The sequence below is a fragment of the Paroedura picta genome, chromosome 11 (assembly GCF_049243985.1).
Source record: "Paroedura picta isolate Pp20150507F chromosome 11, Ppicta_v3.0, whole genome shotgun sequence".
Lineage (NCBI taxonomy): Eukaryota > Metazoa > Chordata > Lepidosauria > Squamata > Gekkonidae > Paroedura > Paroedura picta.
Genome location: NC_135379.1, coordinates 40422218 through 40438380, shown reverse-complemented (window position 1 = coordinate 40438380; position 16163 = coordinate 40422218). Strand labels below are relative to the sequence as shown.

The window sequence follows — 16163 nt, the reverse complement described above, 5'->3', positions numbered from 1 at the left end:
GAAGAAGGCTCAAAGCAGTTTACAGTCGCCTTCCCTTTCCTCTCCCCACAACAAATACCCTGTGAGGTGGGTGAGGCTGAGAGAGCCCTGATATCACTGCTTGGTCAGAACAGCTTGGTCCCAAGGTCACCCAGCTGGCTTAAAATCAGAATGGATTGTCATGCTGAAAAACATGCATGGCTACAAGTGGCTAAGCCACAAGGCATAAAGAGAGACCCTTGTGCACCCTCTCTCAAAACAGCCAAGCCATAGAGCCACAGAGCACAGAGAAAGCCCCTTACCCACCCCCCAAAATCAACTGTTCCAGTGATACTAAGCTAATATAGCCTTAGCTAATGTGACAATTCGGAACTCTCTTTCACAGCTTCAAATACAGTAACCGATGAAAGGAAGTGCCAGTCCAGGGAGAAAAAAAAAACTGACTGGGTACAACTCTGTGCTAGCCAACATTCTGAGACTAGCCCTAGCAGTCCTGCATGCCTAAGGAAGACGCTAAGGAAGGGTGAGATATAAATGTGAAACAAAAGGAACAAGGAAATTTCAGCATGATTGTGGAGGATATCACCACCACTACAGGCATAAGGCCAGCCATGCAGACCACTTGGCATGTACTGATCTTTAGATACATCCCACTGGCTCTTTGGACTGAAGTCCCTGGTGTGTAGAGACGGCAGGACCAGATGGGCTGCGTAAAACAAAGCAGAGCACCTTGTGCTCTCATGTCAATCACTTGCAAACAACATGATGCAACCTTCAAGAAAACTGTAATGCTGGTTCTACTGAAACTGTATAGTAAAGTTACCTCGTGAAAGCTGTACGGACCACTTCTCTCTTTGTCTGCATTGCCAAAATACCACTCTTTCTCACTCTCTCTCTTCATATCAGGTGACGCTTCAATTACATTGCTCTAAGAAGAATACCAGACAAACCAGATCATTACATTAATCCCGCAAGGAATGACAGATTTCCAGTTCAAACGTTCAGAGCGCATGTAAATACATGTGTTAATCACATGCAGGCAATCTTAAGATATTAACTTCTAAGGAGCAGCAATCTTTCACACCGGAGGGACCAGCAGATATCACAATGAAGATGCACAATCAGCCTCCAATATGCTAGCCCACACACCATGAGTAAAGAGAAATTTTCCCAGCAATATGAATTACCTCCCTCCCCAACTTGAAGTGGCTCAATTTGTAGGTGATTTGAGGAAATTCCAATGCGACTACACAGCTTTTACATTCGAGGGACCAATACTTCAGTCACATGCTTTTAAACGCTGTACAGTGATAGGTAAGAAGCTACAGATCTCATACTTGCAATGGTACTGTAGCCCTGCTTGTGTGAAGGTGAGCCAGAGTGAGAAGATCCACGAGGATTCTGACACCATTTGAATCCATGAGCTCCTTGACATTTTTCTGGAAGAAGGATGTCATTGTGAGCAGGATATGTTACCGACCGTGCTGTATAAAGTATAATTACTTATAAAGTAATACCCACTCCCCTGGGCCCAAGTTAGTGAAAAGCTGCATTCTTCTCTTTCTTGCTTCTCTAATTACAGCTACAAACAGAATTAAAAAATCATCCTGAATAATTTGCTGCAGAAATGGACTGAATAATATTGATTGTTACAATCATAAGCGGGGGGGGGGGGGGGTTAGCAACTCAACTAGAGACCAACTAGAAAAAGAAATTGCAGGAGTCCTCACTCATTCACACACTTTCAGCTAGGATGACATAATTCACAGGGAAGTGGTTGTGACCATAAAACAGAGGAGAGAGAGAGGTTGTAAAGCTGCTTTTTGTCTCTCCCCATCCCACCCTCCCAAGCAGAACAGAATGAATGAATGAATAAATGAACGAACGAACGGAGACTGCAATGTAAGATCGACTACCTTGTTGAGAATAAGCTTGTTAAGGAAGAGTATCAGCCGGTCCCGCTCAAGTCTGTCAGTGCACTATGGAAAAAGATGCAAAAGTTCCCTTTAATGAGGAGGACAAGCTAAAGAACTAGGGTACAAGGTTATCAACCATCAAGCCCTTTTGTTTAGTTTTTTAATATATATATATATACTTTAGCAGACGGGGTTAAAGACACAATATCTGATTGCTTCCAATCTGTGCAAATCCAAAACTTAGGAAGAATCCTATGCTGTACCTTTTTTTTTTTTTTTAGTAATCATCTGTTTTGATTAGCATCTTCATTTTCTGCAACTTGCAGTGATCAGGAATGTTTGGCTCCGGAACCCCAGAAAAGGATAAAGGCTACACTCTAAAACATACATACTAAGGAAGTGAAACATTCGGGAGAAGAAATTGCTTGTTCAATACCAAGGGGAGCCATGTTTGCATTCTCTGCTCCCCAGCAACCAAATGTTAACTGAAAAACGCTTACCCTTTCCAACATCCCTACAATATATCTGGTGTCACCAAATGGGCCGATCTCATCGTAGCATCTGCCATAAACAATGGCCAAGGCTTGCAAGCAGAGGCATTTCATGTTTATTTTAGGGGTAAGCAGGAAACGGTGGTACAATTCGTTGAAAAACTCATACCTGTAGAAAGCAGTAACAACCCAAAAGATTTATACAGAAGAAAAAATCACCTTGAGCATTTGGAAAGAAAAAAAAAAAAGAACATTAGGACCATAATAGCTGCTCACGATTTTTTTATTGCTCCACTTTCTTCACTTTCATCTTCTTCCAACAGCAATCTCAGGTAATAATCCCCTATTTTTATTTCCTCTGACAGGCACTCATACTTCACCTTTTGCATTGGAAAAAAAAAAGTAAACAGAAATTTCCTACATTAGTGCTAAGTTGGGTTCCTGGAAATACAATTATCAGAATGATAAAATTTCAGAATTCAAACATCACTCAGATATAAATGTCTATATTACCTCCCTTTTGATAAAAAGTAGTATGTCTGATAATACTGGTTTAAACTTGGTAGGGGGCACAGCTTTCCTCGTCTTTTCTACGGTTAACATTTAACAGAAGAACAACATTCTTCTGTTACTATCATGCATTATAGCTGGCAGTTTCTCAGAAGCAGATACACCAAAATAGACTTCATTTAATAAAGTCTTGATTATCTACTGCAAGCGCCTAATTCTCCTGTTTGTTCCTGGGTCCCTGACAACTCTGAGACTGAACAAAGCTGCAGCTTCTTTCAGAAGTGTTCTGCTCTAGAGAAATGTCTAAACCCTTCATATATCCAACATTCTTTAATGTCACACTTAACAGTGCATTCTTAAAGTCACCCAACATGGATTACCTATTAGTAATCCACTTACTAATATATATCTTATAATTACTCCACCATTCAGGGAAGATTAAAGACTGCACTATGCTTTCTTTTTACATGCATGCCCAGACGGAGAATTCTGATCGTTTGTGATTAAAAATGTGAAACCAGGTGGTACATATTTCTATATTACTACTGGGTCACTTTCTAAAATCCACAAGTGTTTAAGCGCTACATTGCAGAAGCTTACTACTGCTTTAACAATCACACCAAAATTTTGCCTCTGTATTTCCAGAAGCTGTCTACCTTGGGTTTTAAGTTGGCTTACATGTATCTTTATGGATGTATTACAGAAGCCAATATGCATATGTGTGCATGGCATCCTTTACCTTGAAGTAATTAATAATCGCATCATGTTATAATGCACAAACCATGCAAGACCACTGAATTGTAACTACAAAAGGCATTTTAGGAAAAGAGAAGCTATTTCCAAATTATTAGTAGGTAATGCTATATGCACTATAGTATTCTAGGTCAGGGATTCCTGACCAGGGAGCTCTGGAAGGGGTCTATGGGCCTTTCCCCTCCTGCCTTAATGGACTCAGCCACGAGCTGGCTGCTTCTGTTGCTCCCCCCCTGGAGTGTGAATGAGTTCTATTGTGGTTTATGCACTTGCATGCCTACACCTGCCTTAAACTGCCTCCTATCTCTCCTCCGCTCAATTCTCCTTGAGCCTGCCTTTGAAGGGCAGTGGCGAAGTTACTTCCAGGGTGGCAGGGAGGTGTGACCAGCTGACATCCCTTCCAGGACTCCACAAAGCCTGAAAAATTATTTCAGGGGCTCCTCCATGATCAAAAGGTTGAAAAAGACTGTTCGGGGTATTAATAAAGGTACATTTAAATAATGACAAATTGAGTTTGCAGTTTTCCAGACATACCTCAAACTCATGGTGATTCCATGAGATTATATTGGCGCTGCCAAGTTCTCTATCAATCTGAAATGCCCGCATTTCAGACTCGAGGGTGTCTCTCAATTCTTCTCGGGTTTTGAAATTCCAAATCAAGTTGGATCTAGCATGATCTTGAAGAAATCTAAACAAAGATATGGGAAGCAGATTTTATATCATAGATTTGATGATACTGGCAGAAATTTTCACTACTGTTTCATCATATCACAATTCAGGAGGGAATTTTTATAGAGGGAAGTATAGTATTATGGAACAGCTCAAGAGGATAAGAAAAAAAATTGGTTACCTGTAGTAAAAAAGATCCCAGTTTGCTTGTATTTTTATTCTTTGCCTTCGTTTCCTCAATATGACTGGCTTCTGATTAATATTCTGCCAAAAGAAAATTAGCTAAACTTAAGGCCAGACCACTAAAAGAGTATTGCAAAATGAGACTGCACAAACCAGGACCGTTTCCAAGAGTTACTCCTTCCAAAAAAAAGAGGGGGGGGGGAGACTTGACTGTATGTTCCTATTTGAACAGAGGCACCTGAAGTCCATAATAATCCTAGCCAAAGATAAAAGGAAGGGAGAACAGACTATTACAAAAAGTGAAGATGGGTCACTATATCATGAGAATGTTAGGTTACATGAGCAAAGCAAGGGAGATTAGTTTGGCTGTGTCCCAGCTGTTTGGTGTTTTTTTTTTAAAGCATACTGGTGCTTTTATTGAGGAACCATCTCCTTGCCAGGTGCTGAGGCAGCAGTATACCAAGGCAGTATTGCGCTACTGACAAACTAGCTTGCAGGAAAGTTGTACCTTTGGAAGTTTACCAAAATGACTTGGAAAGAAAATCACACCTGTCAATCTGGAATGGAATACCCACAATAAGAAGGGAGGACGTCAAGTTAGTGAAGAAACAATGATTTCCTTGCAGGACTAAGGCATTAAGTAGCTACAGATAAAACTGCATGCCCTATTGGCTATGGGATGCTAGGAATTCTACTGTGCACCAACCAACAGAACTCTCTACATGCCAGGCATATTTCAAGGGAGTCTACAGAAAGGAAGGAAGACTCAAACTCACCATATTGTTTCTGTCCTGGTTGTATTTGGGAAGCAGAAAAAGAAACAAAATTCAATATTTGACAAGAGATGGCTCAACAAAAGTTTGTAATAGCGAGAAGACTGTACAATGAGCCTCACTGTTCACATGATCACAATGTTACTTAAAGTCACCCAACAAAAACCTGAACCCACAGGCCACTGTCTAGTCTGCAGGTAATTTATAACAGACCGTATTTTTTGCTTGTAACTTATGCAGTTCTGGAAAGCTTAACCACAATTCTCAGAACATGCCATCAAACTCAGCAACTCAAAAGGCAATTTCTATACGTAGAAACAGAACAAGTGTTTGATTTTTCATTTCATCCCAAATAGCATTGCACACGATAATTCAGCATCGAACTCAATGTGGTTCTAATTCGATGCAAAGCTCACTCTTTCATATATAGCTTATTTACTAATGAAGCAACAGAAATGCATTTTACCCTCTCCAGAACCAAGTCAAAAACAAAATAGAAAATCATCACACGTTAACAGAACTATAACTTTAGCAAGCAAGTCATTTTGAGCCAGAAAGTGCTCGTTTTACCAGATCAATTCCTGGCTGCTCTAACAGAACCACAAGCTAGCCACATGCACAAAGATGAATAGAAGCATGGCCCATAAGAGGAGGGAAATGGGCCCTGGCTACACAGCCCCACAGCAGAAAAGAAGAACAAGGCACGTACAACAAGATAAGCCAGTACAGATGGTGCCTCTGATGTATACAGTCTATTCACATTAACTGTCAAAGACATGATTACTGTCCCTTGACACCCACCTGACCAATCAAGAACAGCCATGAGAAAGAAGACTACTTCCTAAAATAAGTTTTTGAACTGAACAAGCATATACAAGTCCAATACATTTCAATATCCCTAAAAATGAAAGAAAGGGGAGGGGAATTGGGTAGCTGCAATATTCTTGTCCAGCATTAAGAACTGGAATCATTTTTAGGTTATTATTCAAAATGTCCTCTATGGCAGTGGTCCCCAACCAACGGTCCGGAGACTGGTACCGGTCCGTAGATCAGTCAGTACCGGGCTGCAGCTCCTCCTCGTCCTCCTCCCCGGCTGCTGCCTCGGGGGCTGCCCTGCCACTCTGCCGCAGGCTCACCTTTGATGCTCTCCAGAGGCCACCATGGTTGGGGCTCCCCCTCAGCGTGGCACTGTGCCGCTGCTGCTGGCAGCACCCCCCAGTGAACGGCAGGAAGTCTGGTGCCAGTGGGAAAACAAGTGGAGCAGGGGCTCAGGCGGCAGCGGCAACGTCCCTCGGCAAAAGACTACCCCCTCCCGGGCCTCAGTTAAATTGTCAAGCGTTGACCGGTCCCCAGTGATAAAAAGGTTGGGGACCACTGCTCTATGGAACAGCTTAATGGCTGCAATCCATGACTCAAGCTATAAATGAGCTGGGAACTCCCTGACTTTTGACACCCTACATGAATGCAACAGGCAAGACCAAACATAAGCTTTATAAAGGTATTGCCATTATTCTTAATTATTCTGAATGCAACTGAAAACAAAAGATGACAAAGATGACAATAAGAACTCCAGAGTTGCTCCAACAGTGTCAATGATTAAGTGAAACAGTTTTAAGGTGTGGGGGGCTAATCAGTCAGAAGATGTCAAAATGAGTAACAGAATATTAGGGCTACAATCTGATCCATATTTACATGAGACAAGCCCTGCTGGATCAGACCAAGGATCCATCTAGACAAGCATCCTGTCTCACACACTGGCCAACAACAGGGCATAGAGGCAGAGACCTTCCCCTGATGTTGTCTCTTGACTTTGGGATTCACATATATAGTGCCTCTGAATCTGGAGGTTCCCCTCAGTAACTGATAGATTCATGGAGGACATGTCTATCAACCTTCCTTTAAAGCTGTTTATTCCTGTGGTCATCACTACATCCTCTGGCAGCAAATTACACATTTTAATCACAATCTGTGTAAAGAAGTAGAAACAAGCCCCACTGAGGTCCAGGAGACCTCATTTCCAAAGAAGCATGCTTTGCATCATGTACTAAGAGTCTTACCTCTTTCTGTGCTATTCCCATTTTGTCTCTCCAGTGCATCAAAACAATATCCACCTTCTCTTTGGCAAATTTTTCCACTTCCTTGGCAGCTTTACCTGCAAGTCTTTGCCACTCTGGCACTTTATTAAACTTGCCATATTGATCCTGCAAAACAAAGGTCTAATCAAAATTCATTCCATGGGCATGTAAACTGCGCATCTGAAACATTTTAAATTCTTAGTGCCTCATCCTTAAAAACAGGTACAGGCAAACAGCAAAACACACAAACAAATTCCAATCCATTTCCATTTCTACTTACATTTGCAATTTTTAAGTTATCTCTAATATGCATCCGATCAGCATCCTTTTCAGGAACTGGGTCTTTGCTGTCTAGGTATGATAGCAAGCCAGATGGCTTAAGCCACAAAAAGAAGACAGACCAAAGTAACATTATTACTTGAAGAAGTCAGGGCTCACAGAACATTGATTAATTTTTTTATAACATTGTGACAACATCATAACATTTCTTTAAATAACATTCAGTTTCCTGAATTCAAAAGCAAATCAAAATGCATTTTAATGACTATCAGCAAATGTATACAGGCACACAAGGCAGGGACACTAAACAAAGCTGAAACAATATTCTTCGAAATACAAGAGGTAGAATACAACAGATTATCTGAGCTATAAGCTTCTTTACGGAAAATGTTTAGGTCTTGTTCTCTGCTTGTATTTCGGTTAAGAGGTACTGGCCCAATTTAATATTGCTACAATACTTTCTTCATTGCTGATATTTAGGACATCTCTATAGCACCTACCTTTCACGGCTGCCTTTCCCCCCAGTTTTTATAGTCTGACCTTTGACTTGGGAATTCCATACCTACTTATCCTTCCCAAATCCCAACATATGCTACACAGGGATTTCTAAATAAGTTGTTGCACCAACTGCACTTACGTTGTTTTCACACATGACTCTATAAATACTGATACTCTGAAATGGAGACCATCATCTGTATATAGGATAATGAATTGTGTGAAGTAACCTTGACATTACATCCCTAAAAGCCACACAGCTACCCACTTGAATCTGCACCTTTCTATGTACAATGTTAAGGGTTTATATACAACGATTTCATCTTGGGGGGCTGGCATCTAAAGGACTACATGACACACCAAAAGTTTTGGCTATATCCAGGATTACTGACTTCCCCTTTGAACAGCAGAATCCTGATAAAATATCACCAACAGCCTTTAAAGCTACTGTTTCAAAATATATTTTTTATCCAATGAGGGAATTACTTTTTAAGAAACACAAATCCCAATTTCTCATGTGCACAGAATTAGTTTACTCCAGTGAGGCAAGTATGTCGGTCTACAGTACCTAAAAAGTAGTCCAGTAGTACCTAAGATTAACAACATTTATTCCAGTGTAAGCTTTTGTGAGATCTCATTTCAAATAGTATAGGAGAAAGAAACCCCTTTATCTCCTCCACTTCTCTAAAATGGTGATAAAGGGGTTTCTTTCATCTGCTATATATGAAGCAGTGAGCTCTGTGTCCCACAAAAGCTCATACTGGAATAAACATTGTTAGTCTTTAAGGTACTGCTGGACTTCCTGCTTTGCTTTGCAGACCCAGGCTTAGATAACTAGATTTTATCCATGCTTCGTTATAAAATGCACAAGAAGCACTTCCATTTCTGAAAACATAAGCAAAGAGTGCCTCGCTTGAAAGGTGTGAACGGGCTTCTGACAGTACAAAAAAGATGTGATTTGGAAAAAAAAAACCTCTCTAAAACCCATCGCAGTCCTAAGCTATGTCACTCAGCAAGTATTGTCTTCAACTATTAAAGCAGCCTCTTGTGGTGCAGAGTGGTAAGGCAGCAGAAATACAGTCTGAAAGCTCTGCCCATGAGGCTGGGAGTTCAATCCCAGCAGCCAGCTCAAGGTTGACTCAGCCTTCCATCCTTCCGAGGTCGGTAAAATGAGTACCCAGCTTACTGGGGGGTAAACGGTAATGACTGGGGAAGGCACTGGCAAACCACCCAGTATTGAGTCTGCCATGAAAACGCTGGAGGGCGTCACCCCAAGGGTCAGACATGACTCGGTGCTTGCACAGGGGATACCTTTACCTTTATTAAAGCATTTATTTATTTATCAAATATATAGGCTGCCACTCTCGGTCCAGCCGGCTCATGAAGGTTTACATTAAAATATAAAATCATTAAAAACCCAATGTCATAAAACAATGTCCCACAATTGATACAATTAGATGGTGGCAATAATTAATACCCTTCTATCCCTCACTACACCTTGACTCTTCTGCTCACAGTTGTAATGTCCAAATAGATACCCCCAGGCAATGTTGGCGGGGGAGGGGGGTACAGATTGCAAAAAGAGGGGGGGGGCTTGATCCTACTGTTTGAAGGGCAGTGAAGTCTACTTGAAAAATATTATGAACATAATCAAAAGCTACATTTAAAACAGTTTTTCTTACCAAAATACGCTTCAACAAATTCAGAGCAGTTGTATTTTCAGCTGTCCATAGGCCCACTAAATGTCTACTGAGCTGCCTGAGAAGTGAACATTGAAAAATTGTTTACTGATTACGTTGCTAGAAGACATCAGAATTCTGCCCATTTCACAGTATTCAAACTATGTCTCATTTTGAAAATGTTACAACCTAGTCCCAATTCACTTCATATTTGCTTGATTTGTGACTGTTCTTTCCCCAAAATCAATGTATAGTTGAATGCAATGTTTTAAAAAAGTAACCTTACTACCCAAAGTAGTCATAAGTTCTTTCTACCTCTATTAACGTAAGACGTTCATCTTTTGCATGTTATATAATACACTTTTGCCTCTACAACTTTACAGCTAGTTCCTCTGTGTTTGTCACTATCATTTTAGTTGCTGCATTCATAGTTGGGAATGTTAAGCAAGAAAAAAAGAAGCAATGTTTAGTCACCATAAAACTTCTCTTTAATGATCAGTTTTAATAGAGCTGAAAGAGAGCTTAAGAGGCTGTGATAGGAAAGGGGTGACTAGGCCAAAAAAGCAACATCCAGCAAGCGACATTAATTCCAAACTTACCTATTTGTAAGCATCCTTTGATCTGTGCTTATTGTAAACATAGCAGTGTGTAAGTGACGGGGTAAGGCACCTTCACTGAGGGCAAGATCTTGCATTTTGGTTGCTATCTCTTTATCTCCCTCCTTTGGAAACAGGACAAGAAGATAACTATGAAAGAACCTTAGTTAAGTTATTCTGCCTTTACACTTTACAATATAAAATATTGAAGCATTTGGAACTGAGGAGAGTGAGCCTTGCCTCGGTGTCTAAAGTGAAATATATTTTACTCTACTGCTATTTTTAAAAACCTGCTATTTCCCCAAACGTTTTAATTCGGATTTATTTGTATTAATAGTAACCAACAGCTTTTACATTTTCAAAAGGAGAGCAGCTAGCGCTTATTTTATTCCAATATATTCTGTGTGTGTTAATATTCCGAATTGGGCACAAGCTAATTCTGGATCATGTTAATTGTAATGCACTGCAGAAAGGAGGGTGGAGCCTGTGCTTGTTCCAGGTTTAATCCCTGGCATCTCCAGGTAAAAGATCTGACAGTAGGTGGATGCAATAGACCTCTGCCTGAAACCCTGAAGAGTAGGGTTGGGCACTTTGGCGGCAGCTTATGCCTGAAGCAGCCAGCACTGCATCATGGGGGGGAGGGGAGGCGCAGGCATTGACACGCCAGTTGGCACACACATGCAGGCGCAGAGCTCTGTGCGTGCGCCAACCAGCACGTCGATGCCTGCACCCCCCCTCCCTGCGACATGGCGCTGGCTGCTTTGGGTGCAAGTGGCCACTTTGGACACCAAAGCGCCCAACCCTACTAGAGAGCCTCAACCTGCCTGAGCAGACAATACTGACTTTGATGGACCAAGGGGCTGATTCAGGATAAGGTAGCTTCATGAGTTCACATGTGAATTCACCTATATTTGTAACAGCAGCACTTTCTACTGTCCTTTTTTATTAGCACCAAGCCAAAATGGGAAGTTACTGTCCTTAACTAATCCATTACTAATAATGGTATCTGTTTGTAGTCTTATAACCTGCATCCAACATTGGGGCATTTCCAGTAGAAGAGGAATGGAGTGATTTTTGACAATTACTCTCACTTAATGCATACCCTTATTTTGCCCCCTGTGCTGTTCCGGAGGTTCTGCTAAGTACCAGGGCTAAATCTGAAGAAGAGTTGGCTTTTATACCCCACTTTTTAAGACCCAAAGGAGTCTCAAAGCAGCTTACAATTGCCTTCCCTTCCTTTCCCCACAACAGGCACCCTACGAGGTAGGTGGGGCTGAGAAACTCTGTGAGAGCTGTGCATGGCCCAAGGTCACCCAGCTGGCTGCAGGAATGGAGGTGGAATGGGGGATCAAACCTGGTTCTCCAGATCAGAGGCCACTGCTCTTAACCACTACACCAAGCCTATACTGTCCTGGTGGGCTGCAACAGGAGGAGAGACAGGGAAATCTTGCTCCGTCCGCATTATGAAGATCACACCCACAGAAGTCAAAATACTTAGCAATCCATTCAACTGGATTGAACTGTAACTACACAGAAGTCAAATAAGGCTCCTAGGTCTGCTTCATTCAAAATAGTATGCGTGCAATTGTCGGAGCAAAGAGAACTTCAGAAACTGTTCTTCCCAAAGCGATTTCTCCAAATTTAGCTGCTCAAAATAGTTACTCCCACTATGATTCTGTATGAGTTACACAACAAATCTTACCTCTATTATTGCCTTCATAACCAACCCAGCTCCTTTCACAATGGCCATGGAAGGATGCTGTAAAATCAAATGATACAGAAGCAACTAGCATCTCACTGTTTTTAGTACAGTATTAACATCTCAAATGAGATGTTCTCATCAAGTAATGATCGTACTATAGCAATGTCTGTAGCTATTCTGTAACTATATTGTTTGAGCACTGAGGAAGGCCTACTGGCTGAAACGTGTTTGATCAGGGCCAATAATGGTCCATCTTTAGGATTAATATATTATTTTATTCAGAACTGAGGTTATTACATGGGCCTACAGTGGTTTTTATTGACTTTACAAATAAATATATATTTTCATACATTTGAAAATATTTGTGTTTTAAGTGCAGACACAAAATTACTGGGCCATTACGTTTTGATATCCTTAACTTTTTGGTTCTTAATTCTTTTGTTGTTCTCACAAAGAGCAACAGAACGATCTAGAATTGCAGCTGCCATTCTGGCTAACCATCTGTTAAAGATGCTAACTGGTGTTCTAGCCTGGGGCTTATTGCACCGTCTGGTCTTAGAATGCCCACATCCATATATCATTAGAATCGACCATACTGAAAAAATGTGATTGCTTGTATACTTATTTACCAAGCTGAATTACCTTCTTCAAGTTTATTAAAGGTTAGATTTTTAAAATATATATATTAATTTTCCTTAGTCAGCCTTACACAAATATTGCTTTAGTATGAAGTTTATAGAATGCTTTCAACCAAGGACAGGAAAAGTAGAATAATCCTTGCAAGCCTCTTATTTCTTATTACCAATCTCACCTGAAAGAGTTTAAAGAGAGTTCTCCCGTTAGATGCAACCATCTCTAGTAACATATCGAACTGCTGCCCTTCTGTTGTCTCACTATATGGAGCACATAGAGCAAAGGTAAGGAAGTCCAAAAGTGAACTAATAACTAGGGCACCCGTTCCATGTTCCTGAAATCAAGAAGATTTGAATAGTTCAGGTATAGACATTTATTGGCACACCCCTCCCATATGCTATTGAAACTTTTAGTTTTCACAGGCCATTTATGCAAATCAAGCATTTGCCATTTAAGGAGACATGTGATCAAATTCCATATCAACCACAAGCCAACTTAGATGTGTAAGGAGATAAAAACTGAAAATCCTTTTAAATCCCCCAAGTTACCTAACAAGAAGGCGCTGTCTCCCACCTACTCCCAACACACAAAACACTCTCAAGTATTCAAGTGATCTAAAAATACTTGCCACATGGGAATTAAACTTCTCCAATAAGTTTTCCAGAAACTTCTTTGAAGAAAGAAGGGATGCTTTGTTCAGCTGCTCTTGCCTCAGGTCATAGTCATCATGCATAGGCTATGAATGAAGTAAGTATTTACATCAGAACTGTTTCAGGACCTCAGAACATCTTTTAGAGCTTTTAGTATATAGACATGAATGTAATAAGGCTATGGCTGTATAAACTATACTAGGAAAACTACGATACAAATTATCCAAAAGACATTGCTTGTTCTAAGATTAGATTTTATTCAGGATGTCACACGCCAAAGGAACCAGTTGCTTTGCATTAAAAATTAAAGTATCAGAATAACTTCTTCACAAACTGGCCAAGCCTCCTCAAGTGTAACAGTTAACAGTACCTTCACCAGGCTCTCAATCCTCTATCCTTTTTATCTTGCCATCATGGAAAAGAATGTTACGCAGATTTACGTAGGTTAGGAGAACAGGGAGCTACACAACCACCAGTTTATTGCAGCTTTCTGTACCACGGATATCCAAAGGAGTAAAACGTTTTGAGAAGACTCATTCCCTTAAGGAAGCCAGTCACGAACTCATGAAACCATGATAACTGATAGAAATTGTACTATAACACAGCTGTCCCCAACCCCCGGTCTGGAGACTGGTACCGGTCCATAGATCAGTTGGTAACGGGCAACGGCTCCTCTTTGTCCTCCTCCCTGGCTGCTCTGCCACCGGCTCACCTTTGGTGCTCTCCGGCGGCCACCATGGCCGGGGCTCCCCTTTGGCGTGGCACTGCACAACTGCTGCTGGCACCGCCCCCTAGTGGGCAGTGGGAACTCAGGGGCGCCAGTGGGAAAGCAAGTGGAGCAGGGGCTCAGGCAGCAGCAACGTCCCTTGGCAAAAGACTCCCCCCCCCCCCCCGGGCCTCAGTAAAATTGTCAAGCGTTGACCAGTCCCCGGTGATAAAAAGGTTGGGGACCACTGCTCTAACATACTTGACTAAATGTTGTACTTACACACATGAGGGCACAAAGCATATCAATGGAAGCATGAGTTACTCCGCCATTGTTCCTTTTAAGAGCCTTCACCACCTTCACACCCAAGCGTTCCCGAAATCTTTTAAGAGAACACAGCAAGATTTTACACTGAATACTAAAAACAAGCAGCAAGGTAACTAATATTGAACTGTATACCAATGAACAAACCTCCTCCATGCAATGAGCAAACCACAATCTTTTTGTGAAATGAACAAGCCTTGAATCTGCAGATTCATGAATTCTGTCCTTCCTCCCAGCACACAAAGAACAAAACCTGAAAGTTTCCTGGTTTAGAACTTCTCTCTAATTTGTTGCAAAATTAAACTAGCCCAATGACAATGTAAAGTCTAACAACATTCATTCTAGCAGAATTAAAGTCTAACAACATTCATTCTAGCAGAATTAACTTCAACAGATGCACGGAGTATTCATTTGGGATGGGCACGAAGCAGTTTTTGGCACAAAATTGGCCTGGTTTGTACTTCCCTGAGCTTTCGGGGAAAGCGGTATATAAATATTAAATAAATAAAAAAATAAGTATGTTTGGGGAAGGCGCCTTTTCTGAACATTTACAGGACTTCTGTCCAGTTTGGCTGTTTGGACCATTTAAACCTAAGAACTCAGCAAGGTGGCTCTGTTGTCAGCTGTTAGGTTTAAATGACTGCAAGCTATTTAACCTGTCTGGTTTTCTCCCTCCACTTCCCAGCAGCAGGAGGAAGTGACACAAATCGGTGAAATGTTTGCAGCCAAATCAGCATAACAGCTCCTCGTGTCCATTTCACTTCCCCCTCCATTGCCAGTCATTGAACTCTTCCCAGGCAACCCCCCCCCCTTTTCTTCCAGGTGTAGCAAGTCACAGCTGGGAGAAAGAGAAATCTGAACTGGCCAGTTTGGTTTGGGGAATTTCTGGCTCAGTTCACCCTAGTATTCAAGTATATCTCTGAAATCTAATGACACACTTCAACTTGGGAATGTTACAATAGAATTTGATTGTTTCCCAGTAACTGGGATTCTAAATCAGGATTATACTGTAGTTTAGAAAACTGATAATGGATTCTAAATTTGTTAAGGTACCCAAATTTGGACGGTGAAATAATTCGGAAGCAGTACCAAGAGTATTCCTAAGGCAGACTCACTTGTGGCTCCGATTATGAGAGAAGGAATGCACAAAACCAAGACTTCAACGCTCATTCACCTCATAAATCATCATTAGTAGAATATTAATGCAAACTGTACCAATTTGAAACATTTAGATCAGCCTGTCCATCTGAAAAACGCATCTACATGCTGCCTATTCAGAGACTTCTTGTGAACAGTAATCCAGAACTTTACAGTAAATCAATGTTAATTACTTTCTATTAGTACCTACACTTGTATGGAGAAACAACATATAGGCAAGTTTGTAGATTTGTCAGTATTGTGCCTCTCATAGTTAACCAATGCTGCAAGGATATGCAATTCTGAATGCTTTTCATCTAATTCATTTATTTCACCATCACTAGAATTCCAAATGGTAATGAAAACTAAGTCCCCTATTTCACTCTTTAGTTATTCTTTATGTAGTTTGACCAGGTGTTCCTTCCTTCCTCTGTGCAAGGAGAGCCTACAGCACTTAGGAACATTCATAAACTTCCAGTGGAAGAGAAGAAAATCTGAATGCCAGCTCTAAAGCACCAGCTATCCCTATTTACAATATTTAAACAATTTATTTCCATTTATCCAGGTAGCATACAAAATCACATACCTACAGATCAGTTAATGAAAATTAGAT

The 16163-nt window shown here is 41.0% G+C and overlaps 1 protein-coding gene across 4 annotated transcripts in view; it reads right to left on the bottom strand.

Moving 5' to 3' along the window:
• Positions 1–16163, bottom strand: part of DNAJC13 (DnaJ heat shock protein family (Hsp40) member C13) — a 65455-nt gene that overhangs the window by 27957 nt on the left and 21335 nt on the right. For 3 of the 4 annotated variants that reach the window (XR_013225493.1, XM_077303938.1, XM_077303940.1), the window contains exons 13-28: positions 14372–14471; positions 13362–13469; positions 12912–13067; positions 12101–12157; positions 10402–10523; positions 9806–9881; positions 7630–7725; positions 7332–7475; positions 5278–5292; positions 4500–4582; positions 4184–4337; positions 2663–2766; positions 2396–2555; positions 1896–1958; positions 1317–1418; positions 803–907 (exon numbers count right to left, since the gene is read on the bottom strand). Coding sequence is in view for 3 of the 4 variants with exons in the window: in XM_077303938.1 (XP_077160053.1) it covers positions 803–907; positions 1317–1418; positions 1896–1958; positions 2396–2555; positions 2663–2766; positions 4184–4337; positions 4500–4582; positions 5278–5292; positions 7332–7475; positions 7630–7725; positions 9806–9881; positions 10402–10523; positions 12101–12157; positions 12912–13067; positions 13362–13469; positions 14372–14471 (1645 nt within the window). In the remaining variant the exon portion in view is untranslated. The remainder of the gene's footprint in view (positions 1–802; positions 908–1316; positions 1419–1895; positions 1959–2395; positions 2556–2662; positions 2767–4183; positions 4338–4499; positions 4583–5277; positions 5293–7331; positions 7476–7629; positions 7726–9805; positions 9882–10401; positions 10524–12100; positions 12158–12911; positions 13068–13361; positions 13470–14371; positions 14472–16163) is intronic. The other variant, XM_077303939.1, reaches the window with a different exon arrangement.